The 18,624-nt window shown below is 41.8% G+C and overlaps 1 protein-coding gene across 1 annotated transcript in view; it reads right to left on the minus strand.

Moving 5' to 3' along the window:
• Window positions 1–316: 316 nt before the first annotated feature.
• LOC147659411 (uncharacterized) overlaps window positions 317–18,624 on the minus strand; it is a 186,541-nt gene continuing 168,233 nt past the window's right edge. The window contains exons 9-11 of the mRNA XM_086951763.1: window positions 3,646–3,788; window positions 2,094–2,154; window positions 317–370 (exon numbers count right to left, since the gene is read on the minus strand). Of these exons, the coding sequence (XP_086807889.1) occupies window positions 317–370; window positions 2,094–2,154; window positions 3,646–3,788 (258 nt within the window). The remainder of the gene's footprint in view (window positions 371–2,093; window positions 2,155–3,645; window positions 3,789–18,624) is intronic.

Raw genomic sequence — 18,624 nt, forward strand, 5'->3', positions numbered from 1 at the left:
AGTATTAATTGTTCCCCAATTTAATAGTAACTATTTCATCACAAGCAAGAGAATGAAAGCTTGAGGCTTCATGGATCCAAACGTATGCCCTGTACATTGCATGCACAGAGACCTCCAGGTAACATGTGAATCTCTGCAACAAACACTTAAGCCTACTGAGCAGCCTACTGCAATTTGAAACTAATGACCTCCATTTAACCAGCAGTTCACCGGAGGCAATAACAACAAGAGTTAATTTACCAGTATTGGTAAATGAGATATGCTGAAAGCACAAACTCTGCAATGATTAATGGCGCTGTTTTGCTTTAAATAAAGGTCATAACTCTACTGCAAGTCTGGCCCATGCCAGGTAAACTGCATCTGCCCAAACCTGATTCAGGCACAATGGGAAGGAATGAACTTAAGAATCAAAGTTTACTCTTTGTCTTATCCTTAGTGAACCAGCTGGAAGGTGCCACTGTTATGCGGCTTGCAGTTAGCTTCCATTTTAGTTCTCGTGCTAATGTAGCCTCATTTTCTAATGGTGATTTGTAAATGTTTTCTTTTGCAAAAACGGTCCTTGCACACATTTACTCTTGATAGGCATGTATGCCTTGTAGTCGACGCAGTTAGTTCCAGGGTCACAGAAATTCAGAACATCAAGCATTATTTTATTTTTGTGCCTGCAAATTGACGATTCTTCTACTTTAGTCTAATTAAAACACTATCCTGGAACTTTGACACAGTTTGATTAACTTGCTGTTTTATTATTTAAACTTCGTCCGTGCTGAATTGGTGGGAGGTGAACTTCTTACCAGAGTCATAATGGAACACAGCTGCAATATGCAGCCCTGTTGTGTTGTCCCAGGCTGTCATCCTTCCAAGGAAGATCATTGTACAACCAGAGGTGCATCCATGTATGCACCAAGCCTGGGTTTCTGACATATAATATCAAGGTATGGGGTTAGGTCAATCCAACAGAACGTGCAGATGGGTATTTCCTACATGCTCTCTTTAGCATAGAGGCTAACAGTAGATAGGAGTAACATTATCAACAATCTCCATGATTGAATTATTTGTATTTTTCACTGTTTTCATAATGCTCATTACAAGAGTGTGTCTCATCTTTCTTACAATTGCAGTTCATGTTCGATTTGAAAAAAAATAGAGCTTTTCAATAAATGTTTGAAAATGTAATGCTATATCTTTATTTTGTGACACTTTGGGCATGCAGGAGTTACTTACAAACTCTAGAACTCTGGATGTTTAGGTGTTTAGATTAGGTACAGTGAGCAAGCCAGACAGGCCAACATTTACTGTTTATATAAGAAGACTCAGTTTCTGTATAATGAAATTTTGTTCTGAATACCCAATCCTTTTAGATTAGTAGGAACCGTATAACACTGCTAGGTGAGAGAATTTAGAGGGTAAGGACAAAGAGCATCGAATTCTGGTAACATTATTAAGGGGGTGGTCCCTGTGAGTCTGTGGGGTGGATCAGCTTTTTATACTCATTTTTTAAAGTAATCCTCTTTGAAAAGTCTGACCAGCACTATAGCACAAGGCAATGAACTTAAGTTGCTGTTTGCTACTGATGCGTAGTTTAAGGCAGTTTCTTCATTTTGTGCTTGCAGTGCAATCTGTCAAATCATAATTCCTTAGTGTGCATTTATTTTTTGTATTACACCCGCTTTTGACACAATTTCACAACCGGACAACTGGGCATTCATAGGTGTGTGGAGGTTGCTTAATGAATAGTCACACAAAGGGGCACAGTACGGTCAACATACTTTCATGGTTGAAGGCTAGTCGTTGTCTTATTAATAAATGGCAATAGCAGGGACTTGTGAGTGAGGCAGGTGCTACCATGACAACAGGTGTGTAGAGCTTTTAAAAACAAATACAAAGAGCGTGATCTCTATATGATACTGCATATGGTACAGATACTTATAATTACAGCAACTAAAACTACATACGTCCATGATAGCGAAAACATTGTAGTAGAATTTATAAAGGTAAGGTAAAACATATTCTGAATTAATTGCTTACTTGCTCAATTACACTAGATATTGGCAGTACAATTTCTACAAAATCAAGAATATAAACCAGCTTACCTTTATCGTGTACTTGATTGTTTCTCTTTCATGACAGATGTGTAAGAGTGCTCTTATAGACCTGAAATGTTTGGGGTAAAAAGTAGAGATACAGCTTAGTTGATATAACCAATTATGTATTATAAGACCACTGGCAAATCAAGAGGCGAATTCTACTTTAAGGCTTTTGTACCACTTATGCTGGTAACAGTCTTGTGTGTTTTATATCATACAATATGACAAACCAAAACACTCAAAGTGGTATTGAATCAATAAGTACAATGTCTAAACAGTAAGGGCTTGTTTTAAAGAGCACTGTTCATGCTTATTGTAGAGAGTAGACAATCAAATAGTCTTCAAATACCGATGATTCACAAATTAATATTCTTCAGGGATGAACAGCCAACATGTGTTTTGTAACTACATGACTTTTTCTTTTCAAGGCTCTAAAATATTAGCAAATAGGGCTACAATCTTGTCAGAGTATCCCCTCATTATAACACCGGTCTCAAGCAAGATACAAGAAGCTGAAGGACACAAGTAACACAAAACCTGTATGTGTGTAAAAGTAGCATCACTGCATTCTGTATGCTTGCTTAGTGTAGGGCCTAGATCATTAATTAAAGTAAGAATGGCCTCTTTGGCGAACCTGTAGCAAACATAAACCTCCTTATCTGTTTTATCAAATAGTGTCACCTTCTGCCTGAAAATCCCTTCTCTCCCCCCATTCCTCCTCTGTGGAACTCCAAGATTCTGTATCTTCTTCATGACAGCATAAAGTCATTACGAAACATTGTAATGCATTTTGGTTCCCCCGATATACTTTGCCACGGGTTACCACCTGCTTCCAATTGATAGTATTTTGCATGTGCAAAATGTGGTGTTTTAACTTCGTATTTGCAAATTCTTTGTACATCGAAATATCAATTCGCCTATGGGTAATCGCTTTTAGTGATTTGGTATTTGCTATTGCAAAAATAAGAAATCACTAAATATTTGTTGCAGTGTACTATTTTGAGAAATGCACCAATAGCTGTTCCTTGCAAATCAAAAACAACCTATGTAGCTGTTCCTAACCAGTTTGCAAATGGTTAGCAACTCACTATTTTTTCAAACATAATGCTTCTAACTATTTATGGTTTCATTGCTAACTGCAGCCTATAATAACTGGCCCTTATATTTCTACCTGTCTTTACATGAGAAAACACTAACACTAAGCTTGTGCGCTTTATTTTCAACTGCAATGTAAGAGCATTATTTTCAAATTGTAAGGAATTATTCATGTGGCCCTATCTGCACTTAAAATATCACAAAAAATAATATAGATTCTTCAAACAACATACTTACATTTTCCTTTGGTTGCTGAACAGTAGAACACTTCTGACTGCCCTTGCATCTGTATCACTGAGCGATGTACATGATTCTACCAGTTCATTATTGTTGTTGATCCGCTTACACAATGTTTGGTACAGAGACATGACAAGTTTAACTTTGGTCAATGGGTTTGTAAGTGCAAATGGCCTATGTAGGTTCAATTGTTTGCTCTCCGAAAGGACCCTTTTTAAAGACTCACCTGATATTTACTCCTGGTTTTTCGTGGGTCCCCATCATTGTGTAGGTTTTTCCTGAACCAGTCTGTCCATAAGCCAATATGCTTACGTTATAGCCATCCGCGCATGATTTAATAATGGGATGCGTTTCAGTGAACACATCTTCCTAGGAAGAAAGACAAACCCAAGTTTATACTTATTTGAAAATAATGACTTAGATGCAATACCCTGTGGGTGAGTTGTAGCTTTTTAATGAGTGACTAATGCCCTGACTACTGACTGATACCCCTAAACCTCATTTTAAATTTCATTCCATCTTTACTTTATAACTGTTCACAAAGACAGATACTATTCTATAGAAGGAGGTTATACTATTCAAGCCATTCCTTGCAGTGTTCCCATTAGTAAAAAAAAAGAAATATCAAAACTATCACCCGAAAATCCTGAAGTAGGAAGTCTATGAAGAGCTGTTTAATCAAGTTTGTCAGTTAAGGAATATAACCAATGACTCTTGAGAACTATTGTCTTTTTTTGTAGCCAAATTTACTAGGTTTAGCTTTGTTTTCTATATCTTGAAGCCAGGGAACAGGGGAAGAGCTAGGGACATGAAGGCAGGGAGTGACGGTAAAAGTGACATACATATTCAAACATACATTAACATACATATATTATCTATTGGCGGTCACCAGTAGGTAGTTATAGTTAGGACCATGTTTCCATAGGAAAATATTTTTTTGACTTGCCCATACCTTTGGCGCAGTTTGATGAATCTTCACTAAACATTCCCAAAAAATGTACCCCAGTCATTCTGTTTGTGCATGGAATATTTTGAAGGGATGCATCAAATGGGGGCCGAGTAAAAAGGGGGTGGAGTGTGTAAAAAACTTGCATTTCCTATGTTAATTCCCATAGGGGATTCAAACAGCCCGAACTGCTTAACGGAATTACACTGAATTTGGCAGAAAGGTAGCTTTTGTTTGCAGATCACACTTTGATTAAAGGGAATCCGAATTTGTATATCTATTATTGCGAAGCTTTTGCGAAAATGAGGAACATGTGCAGAGATCTGCAGAGCTCTTGTTGGCTGCCAACACTTCAACCATGAAGTGTTGGCAGCCATCTTATGGCTCAGCTTCAGTCGAGTCCCAAGAAAAAACACACAAAAAATGAAAAGGGTGCAGGGTAGCAATACCCTAAACCCCTAGCCTTGGTCGTGGGGTCTAAGAGGGACCCCGTCAGAGCAAAAAAAGCAGTTTATTTTTTAATTCACTGTGATATTTGCAAATATTCACAAATATTGCAGTGATTTTTTTTCAAGCATGCTCTCCCAGGCTGGCTTTAAATATTGCCCCTGTTTGGGCCCGGTCCCAGGGACATGTGGATTTTAATAAATAAAGAGGGGTTGCACTGGCTCCCCTCCTAGGGCTTATTTATGCCCCAGGGACCACCACCTTCCTGGTGCTCTTGTTTATATTAATGCCGGGGGATGCATGCACCCCGGGTCCCAGGGACCATCAACTCCCCAAGGCTTTAACTTAAAAAGTAGATAGGGGGCTGTGCGGAACCCCACTCTGGAACCACCACGTCCCAAGGGCTTTAAATGTAAAATTGATAGGGGGTTGCGTGGAACACCCCTGCCCTAGGGACCTATGACCTCCCTGGGGCCAATTCTTTAAAAAAAAACAGGGCCAGCCCGTGCATTCAGAAGAAGGTGGCTACACAGCCCCCCTCCTGGCCTGGAGCCCTTAATGGCCCTAGGGACTGCTACCCCCCAAGGGCTGTCTCCTTCTGTGTTCCAGGTTGCCCACCCCCGGGACATAGTTGTTTACTTTTCCTTGGTGGGAGCTTTGACACTTCCTGCCAAGCAAAAGCAAACACTCCACATCTAGCAAGCGGGAGATGTCGGATGGCTCCTGCTTAAGTGAAAGCAGAGTTTTCATCTTTTTCTCTGTCCGTAGATATGCGGGCAGGAAAGGAGATGAAACTATTGCTCATGCATGCAGGGGGCTGCAGTTCCAGGAGCTCCCTGTGTTCAACAGCAATGCTGGCTCCCACAGGAAGATGGGAGCCGTCTGGGTGCGTGGAGGACATGAGGCTCTCCTCGCAGTCCCCATCCTATACACTGGGTACTCTGGATGGGATGCAGAGCACCCAGGAGACACGGCTGGGGCCCCTCCCCCCTTGAATTGTGACCAGGCCCCGGGTATGGGGTCCTGGGGCTGAAATTAGACTGGGAAGGTGGGCCTAACAGCCCCCTTCCCCCATTAAGTTTTATAGGGCTTGAAGCTAACCCTCAACACGAGGCACTTACAAAACAAAAACATAGCAGGTTGAAGCTCCACCTCTGTAAAGGACAAATGATCCTACCTTCTAGGTTTGGTGAAGGAAAAGCAAGTGTGTTTTTTTGGCAATTACATATTGAAAAATTATCTGAAATCCTTGTGGAGGAGACTGCATCATTGATCTATTAGAGCGCATTTTGTAGGTGACTGTGACAAGTGGGTTCTTAGTTGTCTTGTCCTGTCCTGGAGAGAGTCATGGTTCTATTTCCACAAGTAGGCAAATGTGCAAATCACTTGGAAACTTTGCCCATTTGGCCCCGCCCATCTTAGTAGTATGCAAAGGTCTTCCTGCCTTTTGACAGAATGATGCTAAGCTTAACTACCCTCAACACATTTTCTGCCGATTTTGGTGAAGAGTTCTTGATGCCGAGAAATATGAGGACATCTCCTCCAAACAAAGAAGCACTTACTAGAGTTAAGAAGAAAGTCCCTTGCTTGGTGGAAATGTAACTCTTTGTATTCTCGTTGTCTTCTCCGTAGGAGGATTCATGTTATCATATATTTCTGGATAAAGACGCACCAGGAACAATCACATTGCCAAAACGCACACAAGGTCTCTGGTGACATTTCCTCATTATGCAGCTGTAGTGTAGAATATGTACTGGACATGTAGCCCATGAGTTAGCACTTAGTAATTAATCAGTAGAAAGTACTTCACTTAGCTAGATATTTTGTGCAAACCTGTGGACTTTTGTTGGATTAAAGGGTAGGTGCAGTTCCTTTGTAGCTGAGCCACTCAAACAGCTACTGACACACCTATACAGACACTTAGATACTCACTCAGGCACTCACATACACACTGACAGACTACCTCAGACACTGATACACCGATTCACAGACTTACTCAGACACTCATACACCCACTCACATATCCATAGAGCCACTCACAGACCCATTCAGAGACTCAGGCTCCAACTGACAGACCCATACATCCACTCACAGAATCATACACCAACTCACAGACCCACTTAGAGACTAACACATCCACTGACAGACTTACATACAAACTCATGGAGGCACTTGAAACCCACTCAGACACACTTACAGACCAACTCAGACACTCACTCAGACACTGATGTACCCCCTCAGGACCCATCAGAAACTCACACACCCACACAGACACCCAGTGAGATACTTATGCAGCCACTCGCACACTCACTCTGAAATGTCACTGGTTACAGTTAGGATTTTTTTTTCTTTAAACCTTAGAAATTCACGTAAAAAATCAAAGGTTACAGTAGCGTTATAGTTAGGAAACAGCATTACAAAAACCTTAGGAATTTACTGAAAAAAAAAAAATCAAGGGTTACAGGGATGTTATAGTTAGGAATAGCATATATAAAATCCTTAAAAATTCACTGGAAAAAAAACAAAGGTTACAGGGACATTATAGTTAGGCTCAGATATCAATCATACAACACCATATAATTCAACAGTTACCTGAGCTAACTATATCTTATGCTCCCTCAATGCACTGCTTTTGTCCGTACATGTTACATCACTCATGAAATGATCCCCAAGAGAGGGGCCAGGCCGGGGGATGGGATCCCCAGGGCTGAAATTGGCCTAGTGAAGGGGGCACGCAGCCCCCCTCTCTTTTTTGTTCATAAAAAAAGGCAGGCTTTGAGTGTTAGGGTCCCCATTGTCAGAATCGCAGCCTGGGAGTTGGGCTGCTCAATCCGCCCTAAAAATTATATTACTTTAAAACAAAAAAGAAAAGGCCAGGCCCCAGGGAATGGGATCCCTGGGCTGCAATTGGCCCAGGGAGCACCAAATGAAAAAAGGCCTGTGTCGCCGTGGCTCAGGGAAGGGGGGCCACTCATCCCCAAATTACGTAAAAAAAATGAAAGTAAAATCTCTAGCAAGTCACCGGAGGTCATGCCCCCTTCACCAACATTTTGCAAATGCGCCTCCTGGTGCACTGCTCTTTTGGGGGATTAAGTCCCCTTAGATCCAGAGGGGCCTTGGGGCCTAGCAAGCCCTCCTGTTACATAAAGTAAGTACCACACAGCAGGTTTGCTGAGAGGTTCTTCGAGGCCACGCCACCTTTCTCCATCACTCTGCAAACGTGAGTCCTGCCAAGCTATTTGTTGTGCACTGACTCAGGCTAAATTCAACTTTGGAGGTATTATTAACTAATTGTTTGCTCACTTTCAACACTAAAAAGTTGTTTAACGTGCTACATTGCTGATCTGTCAAAATACAACTTTTCCCTTTCCGAGTTGGTCGATCTGCCCAGTGCCTTGCCTTGTTTTAAATGCCAAAATGCCAAAATGTCATGTGAACACACATTTGCTCCACTGTCTGTGTGGCTCTTTTGCATTGTATATCACAATAATTTAAATGAGTTAGCCATTATCCTCCTTGGTGTTTCCCTTTTACTTTGGGCATGAGAAGCTAAGTGGTTAGGAAATTCTTTCTGTCGGCTACCTCACTACATAATGACCAATATGAAATTCTTATTCCGAAACAGCTTTCTTTTAGGCTACATAGGCTACCACTCAATTTGTGCAATGAAGCAATGATGTGCTTTGACATGGGCAATAATGAAGCCCCAGAGGTTACAATCAAATGTATTACTTTTGTCATCAATATGATGTTGGAAGTTTTACGTTGAAGATGATTCATGTCCTAAACGTTTCCTGTTTTTTTGCTGGCAAACTAGCCTATGCTTGACTCATGCACTCTGTCACAGACCCACTTAGACACTCATGCATCCACTCACAGACCCTCTCAGAGGCTCACAGATCCACTCAGACACTTGTGCACCCACTCACAGAAGCATTCCCACTTACACACCTAGTCAGACAATTATTCAGGCACTCGCAGACTTACTCAGCCAACCACAAACCCACTCACACACTCATTGAGACACTCACACATTCATTTTCAAAGGTTACATGTTACAGTTAGGAAAGTTTACAGGGATGTTATAGTTAGGCTCAGATTTCACTCATACAAAACCTGTGAAATTCAGCAGTTATAGTTACCTGAGCTAACTAAAACGTAGGCCCCAGTGCGCTGCTTATAACCTCACATATTACAGCACTCATGACATGATCAGTGACATAACTCACTACATCACTGATAACATCTCAAATGATATCACTCATGACATCATCTACAGAACCAGAGAAGAGGTTTAGGCGCACAGCAAATGTGAGATAAACACAAGTTGTGAAGGGCGGTTGATGAGATGAGACACAATGAAGGTGCTCCAACAGGTGACGTAACTAGCCAATACGTCCAGAAATATAACGAAACAGTGTGTTACGTGATACGTAAGCACATCCCTGTGTATGGGCACACTTTTAGAGTTCAGCGTCGCTGATTCAAGAAACAGTTCAAATAAGGATGTTTTCAAAGTTTGTGTATATTTAGTACATATTCAAGTTATCCATTGTACAGTGGCGTTACATCACGCCATGTATTCCATTGACAGTAATCCAATGATTAATGTTGCAAGGTATGCTCCAATGCATTTCGGACTCGTGTAGTCCTTTATCAAGGAGCACTGTGGGAAGGATACAATAACTGCATATTAGATCAACGGAAAAAAGAGCAATTGAAAAGTTGTGTACATGCTGTCAAAAACGCGTGAATGGAGGAATACCAAGAAGAAATTCGGTGCATGCAAATTCAAGGAATTAATATTAAAGCATGCGGTCAAAAGTACGACAGTTCGTGAATTGATGTGTACCGGTTTAACTATGAAGGTAGAAGGATGAATGGTGGATAAACATGCAAAAGGGGTGACTCCCATTGTGCAGAGCGTTAAATAATCCTGAAGGCAGCGCTGGTTTAGAAAGTGATCAAAAATCGGAGCAATGGTGGAATAGGGGTGATTGAACAATGTGAAATGTGTCTTACACTTCCACATAAGTCAGCGGCTCACGTCAGTGCTGCAAACAACAAAGGGGGAAAATCAGCGGTTATCATGCAAGCGGAGACGCTTGTGAAAACGGGTAAACTACCCGGCGTGCGGTCACGATAACTTACTGTGTGGGGTTCGAAGAAGTAGACTACATGTCTCGAGCTTCGCGGAGGTACTGCGGAGTTCGTGGGGAGGGTGGAAGGTGTTAGAAATAAAGAAAAGACACCCGAGTGAACGTGAAACCGTGGTGGCCATCTTGTAATGGTAAATAAAGCAGAAAAATAAATGACAACAAAGTAATAACAACAGGTGCAGGTAACAATATACATGTAGAACGAGGGTTCAATATATCAAGCAGTCAGGTTATAAATAACAACTCAATTCGGTTCTATCATTGAGCCCAAAGGGCTTCAAAGATTGAAGTTGGTAAATCCACGATGTCTCCCGTTGTAGGAGAGTTTTGTTATTGTCTCTACCCTCGCAGTGGGTGACCATTTCCAATACCAAATATTTCAACTGAGCTATACTATGATGTGCCTCGTTGAAATGAGTCGCCAGAATAGACTTAGTATTCTTAGTTCGGATGTTTGACTTGTGCTCATTGAGTCTGACTTTTATTTTTCTGCTGGTTTTGCCTACGTAAATCTTCCCACATGGGCATTTCAGCAGGTAAATCAGGTTAGCTGAATCACAGGTGGCATCAACTTTTAGAGGAATCTCAAAACCTTTCATGGGGTGATGTATGACGTTACCCACTATGACATTGTTGCAGTTACTGCAGTGATGACAGGGACGTGTGCCTGTGTGTTTCCTTGGTGTATCAGTGGGTCTTGATAGGATTTCTCTGATGTTCATAGGGCAGTTGTAAGCAAAGATCGGGGGATCTTTGAAAAGGTTTCCAAAATCCGGTTCCGACGATAAGATGCGCCAGTGTCTTAATATAATTTTTCTGTAACATTTACTCGCAGTGGAGAATTTGGAGACCAATGTCAATCTAGGATTGAGATCCTTTTTTCTGCTCTTCAAGGCTTCAGACCTTGGGATGGTGAGTGCTCTGTTTTGTGCATCCTTAATGATGTTATCGGGATACCCTCTAGTGGAAAACCTAGAGGCCATGGTTTGAATTTGGGAGTCTCTCCTATGTTCATCTGACACTATCCGGGTCACTCTCAGCATCTGGCTGAATGGAAGGTGTCTTTTTAAAGATTCTTGATGGAAACTGCTGTACAGTAGAGTGTTGTTGCGATCCGTTTCCTTGCGGTATAGATCAGTTTCAATGCCATCTGTGGTGATTTTTACAAGTACATCCAAAAATGTAATTTCTGTGGCTGAGATGTTCCAGGTGAACTCAATGCGGTCGTCCCTGGTATTCAGTGTAGATAAGGCTGATTCCAGATGTTCCCGGGATTCTTTCCAAATAAAGAAAAGGTCATCTATATATCGTGTATATAGTAAAAGGTTGTCTTTCCAATCGATGTCATTTTCGATGTAGTTAGCTTCAAAGTTGCCCATGTAAATATTTGCGTATGTCGGCGCGGCGCAATTGCCCATTGCCATCCCAGACATTTGTAGATACCAATGATCCTCAAAACAAAAATAGCTGTGATACAGAGTAAAGATCATGAGCTCTAAAATAAATGTTTTCAGAGAATCTGCAATGTCCGATTTCAGTAAGGCTGCTTCAATGGCCTCGATGCCCCCAGCGTGGGGGATAGAGGTGTATAGGCTCTTAACGTCAGCGGTGCATAGTAGTATTTGTTCATCTTTCTTGATTTGAACAGAGTTCAATTTATTGATGAAGTCGGTGGTATCACGAATGTAACTTTTCAAATTGGTTACCATGGGTTGCAAGTGGCGGTCAATAAATTTGCCTGTAGGTTCATGGATTGACCCCCGTGTGGACACAATGGGCCGAAATGGAGGATCCATTAAGTTCTTGTGTATCTTTGGCAGCATGGTGAGAGTAGGACTTCTAGGATATTCCACGGTCAGGTATCGCTTGGTTCTGTCATCAATAATGTTGTTTTCTCTTGCTGTGTCGACGATGTTGAGTAGCATGGTTTTATACTCTTTGGTGGGGTTGCCCTCAAGTGGCTGGTATGTTTGAACGTCTAAAACGTGTTCTCTGGCTCTACGGGTGTAGAGATCCGCATTGAGGATGACTAGGGCACCACCCTTATCAGCTTTCAAACATTTAATCATGGTATTATTAGCGATGTTCTTCAGTGTGTCATGTTCCTTGTTGGTGATGTTCCTTCTTTTGGTTTTTTTAAAGTTGATCTTGGCTATGTCCTGACGGACTAAAGTTTCGAAATTGTCGATACTCTTGTGGCTGCTTGGAGGCATGTAGTTGCTTTTAGGTCGTAGGCCCAGTAGTTGATCAGGTTTAGTTTCCACAACTGGTTCCAAAACTTTTTCGAAAAAGTGCTTTAAGCGTAGTTTTCTGGTGAGCTTAAATGTACTGACTTCTAGTTCAAGAAGGTTGGTGTTGTTGGTTGGGATGAATGACATACCCTTTTGTAATGTTTGGATTTCAAAAGTTGTGAGATCGGTGTCAGAAATGTTTATGACTAGCGATTCTTTCTTGTTTTGGGTTTGTTCTGAGGTTGGCTCTTTTCGTTGTCTTTTCTTTGATCTTTTGCCCCGTCTGGGTCGTCGATTCTGTCTGGGCCTAATTCTAAAAAAGGCTCCGTGATGGTTGTCGATGAGGTGGATGCTTGAGCTGGACGTTCTTTGGAGGTTGTTCGTTCAGTTGGTTGAGGTCTTGGGGGACGGTTGGTAGTATCGCTATCAGATGATGAGGTGTCAGTGTTCTGAGAATACGGTTTGTTTCTTCGTCGTTGGGCGTAAACTTCCGCCCAAGTATAAACTTCCCCAAGTTTATAGTCTAAAATGTCACGCCGAAATTTGCGTAACTTTCGTTCATTGATTTCCCTGGTGTGACGGTCAATTTGTCTATTAATGTCTTCCAATGTGGTGGTTAGTTCCTCAGGGGTCATAAGGTCTTTAAGTTCACTTTCGGTGGTGGTGATTTCCAAAGATAATTCTTGGAGGATTCCTGACAGTTCCTCTATAATTAACAAGATTAAGTCCAGGCTGCACTTATTTAGGATGGCGTACCATCTATCAAGGAAGGTCTTCGAATTTTTGCATAGGGAAGGTTTTAACGCAATGCGTAGGCCGCGGGGAATACGGAGTGATTTGTGATACTTGATTAGGGTATTGGCGTGGAGTTTTTGATTCACACGACGTTTCGATAAGTAGAGTAGTTGCTTGAGACATTGTTCCTTCGTTCTACTCGAAGGTGTTTGAGTTAAATCATCGTTGATCAGTGCATATATCCTTTCCGTTGCGTCAGAATCAAATGCCAATGTTTCGGCATGTGCTTCAGTGGATTTGGATATATCTTCGTATTGCATCTTGAAGATGATCCAGAGGGCGTGCTGCCAGCCTACAAGGCAGTAGGAGGTAGATATAAAACTAGAGAAGAGGTTTAGGCGCACAGCAAATGTGAGATAAACACAAGTTGTGAAGGGCGGTTGATGAGATGAGACACAATGAAGGTGCTCCAACAGGTGACGTAACTAGCCAATACGTCCAGAAATATAACGAAACAGTGTGTTACGTGATACGTAAGCACATCCCTGTGTATGGGCACACTTTTAGAGTTCAGCGTCGCTGATTCAAGAAACAGTTCAAATAAGGATGTTTTCAAAGTTTGTGTATATTTAGTACATATTCAAGTTATCCATTGTACAGTGGCGTTACATCACGCCATGTATTCCATTGACAGTAATCCAATGATTAATGTTGCAAGGTATGCTCCAATGCATTTCGGACTCGTGTAGTCCTTTATCAAGGAGCACTGTGGGAAGGATACAATAACTGCATATTAGATCAACGGAAAAAAGAGCAATTGAAAAGTTGTGTACATGCTGTCAAAAACGCGTGAATGGAGGAATACCAAGAAGAAATTCGGTGCATGCAAATTCAAGGAATTAATATTAAAGCATGCGGTCAAAAGTACGACAGTTCGTGAATTGATGTGTACCGGTTTAACTATGAAGGTAGAAGGATGAATGGTGGATAAACATGCAAAAGGGGTGACTCCCATTGTGCAGAGCGGTAAATAATCCTGAAGGCAGCGCTGGTTTAGAAAGTGATCAAAAATCGGAGCAATGGTGGAATAGGGGTGATTGAACAATGTGAAATGAGTCTTACACTTCCACATAAGTCAGCGGCTCACGTCAGTGCTGCAAACAACAAAGGGGGAAAATCAGCGGTTATCATGCAAGCGGAGACGCTTGTGAAAACGGGTAAACTACCCGGCGTGCGGTCACGATAACTTACTGTGTGGGGTTCGAAGAAGTAGACTACATGTCTCGAGCTTCGCGGAGGTACTGCGGAGTTCGTGGGGAGGGTGGAAGGTGTTAAAAATAAAGAAAAGACACCCGAGTGAACGTGAAACCGTGGTGGCCATCTTGTAATGGTAAATAAAGCAGAAAAATAAATGACAACAAAGTAATAACAACAGGTGCAGGTAACAATATACATGTAGAACGAGGGTTCAATATATCAAGCAGTCAGGTTATAAATAACAACTCAATTCGGTTCTATCATTGAGCCCAAAGGGCTTCAAAGATTGAAGTTGGTAAATCCACGATGTCTCCCGTTGTAGGAGAGTTTTGTTATTGTCTCTACCCTCGCAGTGGGTGACCATTTCCAATACCAAATATTTCAACTGAGCTATACTATGATGTGCCTCGTTGAAATGAGTCGCCAGAATAGACCTAGTATTCTTAGTTCGGATGTTTGACTTGTGCTCATTGAGTCTGACTTTTATTTTTCTGCTGGTTTTGCCTACGTAAATCTTCCCACATGGGCATTTCAGCAGGTAAATCAGGTTAGCTGAATCACAGGTGGCATCAACTTTTAGAGGAATCTCAAAACCTTTCATGGGGTGATGTATGACGTTACCCACTATGACATTGTTGCAGTTACTGCAGTGATGACAGGGACGTGTGCCTGTGTGTTTCCTTGGTGTATCAGTGGGTCTTGATAGGATTTCTCTGATGTTCATAGGGCAGTTGTAAGCAAAGATCGGGGGATCTTTGAAAAGGTTTCCAAAATCCGGTTCCGACGATAAGATGCGCCAGTGTCTTAATATAATTTTTCTGTAACATTTACTCGCAGTGGAGAATTTGGAGACCAATGTCAATCTAGGATTGAGATCCTTTTTTCTGCTCTTCAAGGCTTCAGACCTTGGGATGGTGAGTGCTCTGTTTTGTGCATCCTTAATGATGTTATCGGGATACCCTCTAGTGGAAAACCTAGAGGCCATGGTTTGAATTTGGGAGTCTCTCCTATGTTCATCTGACACTATCCGGGTCACTCAGCATCTGGCTGAATGGAAGGTGTCTTTTTAAAGATTCTTGATGGAAACTGCTGTACAGTAGAGTGTTGTTGCGATCCGTTTCCTTGCGGTATAGATCAGTTTCAATGCCATCTGTGGTGATTTTTACAAGTACATCCAAAAATGTAATTTCTGTGGCTGAGATGTTCCAGGTGAACTCAATGCGGTCGTCCCTGGTATTCAGTGTAGATAAGGCTGATTCCAGATGTTCCCGGGATTCTTTCCAAATAAAGAAAATGTCATCTATATATCGTGTATATAGTAAAAGGTTGTCTTTCCAATCGATGTCATTTTCGATGTAGTTAGCTTCAAAGTTGCCCATGTAAATATTTGCGTATGTCGGCGCGGCGCAATTGCCCATTGCCATCCCAGACATTTGTAGATACCAATGATCCTCAAAACAAAAATAGCTGTGATACAGAGTAAAGATCATGAGCTCTAAAATAAATGTTTTCAGAGAATCTGCAATGTCCGATTTCAGTAAGGCTGCTTCAATGGCCTCGATGCCCCCAGCGTGGGGGATAGAGGTGTATAGGCTCTTAACGTCAGCGGTGCATAGTAGTATTTGTTCATCTTTCTTGATTTGAACAGAGTTCAATTTATTGATGAAGTCGGTGGTATCACGAATGTAACTTTTCAAATTGGTTACCATGGGTTGCAAGTGGCGGTCAATAAATTTGCCTGTAGGTTCATGGATTGACCCCCGTGTGGACACAATGGGCCGAAATGGAGGATCCATTAAGTTCTTGTGTATCTTTGGCAGCATGGTGAGAGTAGGACTTCTAGGATATTCCACGGTCAGGTATCGCTTGGTTCTGTCATCAATAATGTTGTTTTCTCTTGCTGTGTCGACGATGTTGAGTAGCATGGTTTTATACTCTTTGGTGGGGTTGCCCTCAAGTGGCTGGTATGTTTGAACGTCTAAAACGTGTTCTCTGGCTCTACGGGTGTAGAGATCCGCATTGAGGATGACTAGGGCACCACCCTTATCAGCTTTCAAACATTTAATCATGGTATTATTAGCGATGTTCTTCAGTGTGTCATGTTCCTTGTTGGTGATGTTCCTTCTTTTGGTTTTTTTAAAGTTGATCTTGGCTATGTCCTGACGGACTAAAGTTTCGAAATTGTCGATACTCTTGTGGCTGCTTGGAGGCATGTAGTTGCTTTTAGGTCGTAGGCCCAGTAGTTGATCAGGTTTAGTTTCCACAACTGGTTCCAAAACTTTTTCGAAAAAGTGCTTTAAGCGTAGTTTTCTGGTGAGCTTAAATGTACTGACTTCTAGTTCAAGAAGGTTGGTGTTGTTGGTTGGGATGAATGACATACCCTTTTGTAATGTTTGGATTTCAAAAGTTGTGAGATCGGTGTCAGAAATGTTTATGACTAGCGATTCTTTCTTGTTTTGGGTTTGTTCTGAGGTTGGCTCTTTTCGTTGTCTTTTCTTTGATCTTTTGCCCCGTCTGGGTCGTCGATTCTGTCTGGGCCTAATTCTAAAAAAGGCTCCGTGATGGTTGTCGATGAGGTGGATGCTTGAGCTGGACGTTCTTTGGAGGTTGTTCGTTCAGTTGGTTGAGGTCTTGGGGGACGGTTGGTAGTATCGCTATCAGATGATGAGGTGTCAGTGTTCTGAGAATACGGTTTGTTTCTTCGTCGTTGGGCGTAAACTTCCGCCCAAGTATAAACTTCCCCAAGTTTATAGTCTAAAATGTCACGCCGAAATTTGCGTAACTTTCGTTCATTGATTTCCCTGGTGTGACGGTCAATTTGTCTATTAATGTCTTCCAATGTGTAACTGAAATCGGACATTGCAGATTCTCTGAAAACATTTATTTTAGAGCTCATGATCTTTACTCTGTATCACAGCTATTTTTGTTTTGAGGATCATTGGTATCTACAAATGTCTGGGATGGCAATGGGCAATTGCGCCGCGCCGACATACGCAAATATTTACATGGGCAACTTTGAAGCTAACTACATCGAAAATGACATCGATTGGAAAGACAACCTTTTACTATATACACGATATATAGATGACCTTTTCTTTATTTGGAAAGAATCCCGGGAACATCTGGAATCAGCCTTATCTACACTGAATACCAGGGACGACCGCATTGAGTTCACCTGGAACATCTCAGCCACAGAAATTACATTTTTGGATGTACTTGTAAAAATCACCACAGATGGCATTGAAACTGATCTATACCGCAAGGAAACGGATCGCAACAACACTCTACTGTACAGCAGTTTCCATCAAGAATCTTTAAAAAGACACCTTCCATTCAGCCAGATGCTGAGAGTGACCCGGATAGTGTCAGATGAACATAGGAGAGACTCCCAAATTCAAACCATGGCCTCTAGGTTTTCCACTAGAGGGTATCCCGATAACATCATTAAGGATGCACAAAACAGAGCACTCACCATCCCAAGGTCTGAAGCCTTGAAGAGCAGAAAAAAGGATCTCAATCCTAGATTGACATTGGTCTCCAAATTCTCCACTGCGAGTAAATGTTACAGAAAAATTATATTAAGACACTGGCGCATCTTATCGTCGGAACCGGATTTTGGAAACCTTTTCAAAGATCCCCCGATCTTTGCTTACAACTGCCCTATGAACATCAGAGAAATCCTATCAAGACCCACTGATACACCAAGGAAACACACAGGCACACGTCCCTGTCATCACTGCAGTAACTGCAACAATGTCATAGTGGGTAACGTCATACATCACCCCATGAAAGGTTTTGAGATTCCTCTAAAAGTTGATGCCACCTGTGATTCAGCTAACCTGATTTACCTGCTGAAATGCCCATGTGGGAAGATTTACGTAGGCAAAACCAGCAGAAAAATAAAAGTCAGACTCAATGAGCACAAGTCAAACATCCGAACTAAGAATACTAAGTCTATTCTGGCGACTCATTTCAATGAGGCACATCATAGTATAGCTCAGTTGAAATATTTGGTATTGGAAATGGTCACCCACTGCGAGGGTAGAGACAATAACAAAACTCTCCTACAACGGGAGACATCGTGGATTTACCAACTTCAATCTTTGAAGCCCTTTGGGCTCAATGATAGAACCGAATTGAGTTGTTATTTATAACCTGACTGCTTGATATATTGAACCCTCGTTCTACATGTATATTGTTACCTGCACCTGTTGTTATTACTTTGTTGTCATTTATTTTTCTGCTTTATTTACCATTACAAGATGGCCACCACGGTTTCACGTTCACTCGGGTGTCTTTTCTTTATTTCTAACACCTTCCACCCTCCCCACGAACTCCGCAGTACCTCCGCGAAGCTCGAGACATGTAGTCTACTTCTTCGAACCCCACACAGTAAGTTATCGTGACCGCACGCCGGGTAGTTTACCCGT

Source organism: Lissotriton vulgaris, unplaced genomic scaffold (genome assembly GCF_964263255.1).
Source record: "Lissotriton vulgaris unplaced genomic scaffold, aLisVul1.2 SCAFFOLD_3625, whole genome shotgun sequence".
Lineage (NCBI taxonomy): Eukaryota > Metazoa > Chordata > Amphibia > Caudata > Salamandridae > Lissotriton > Lissotriton vulgaris.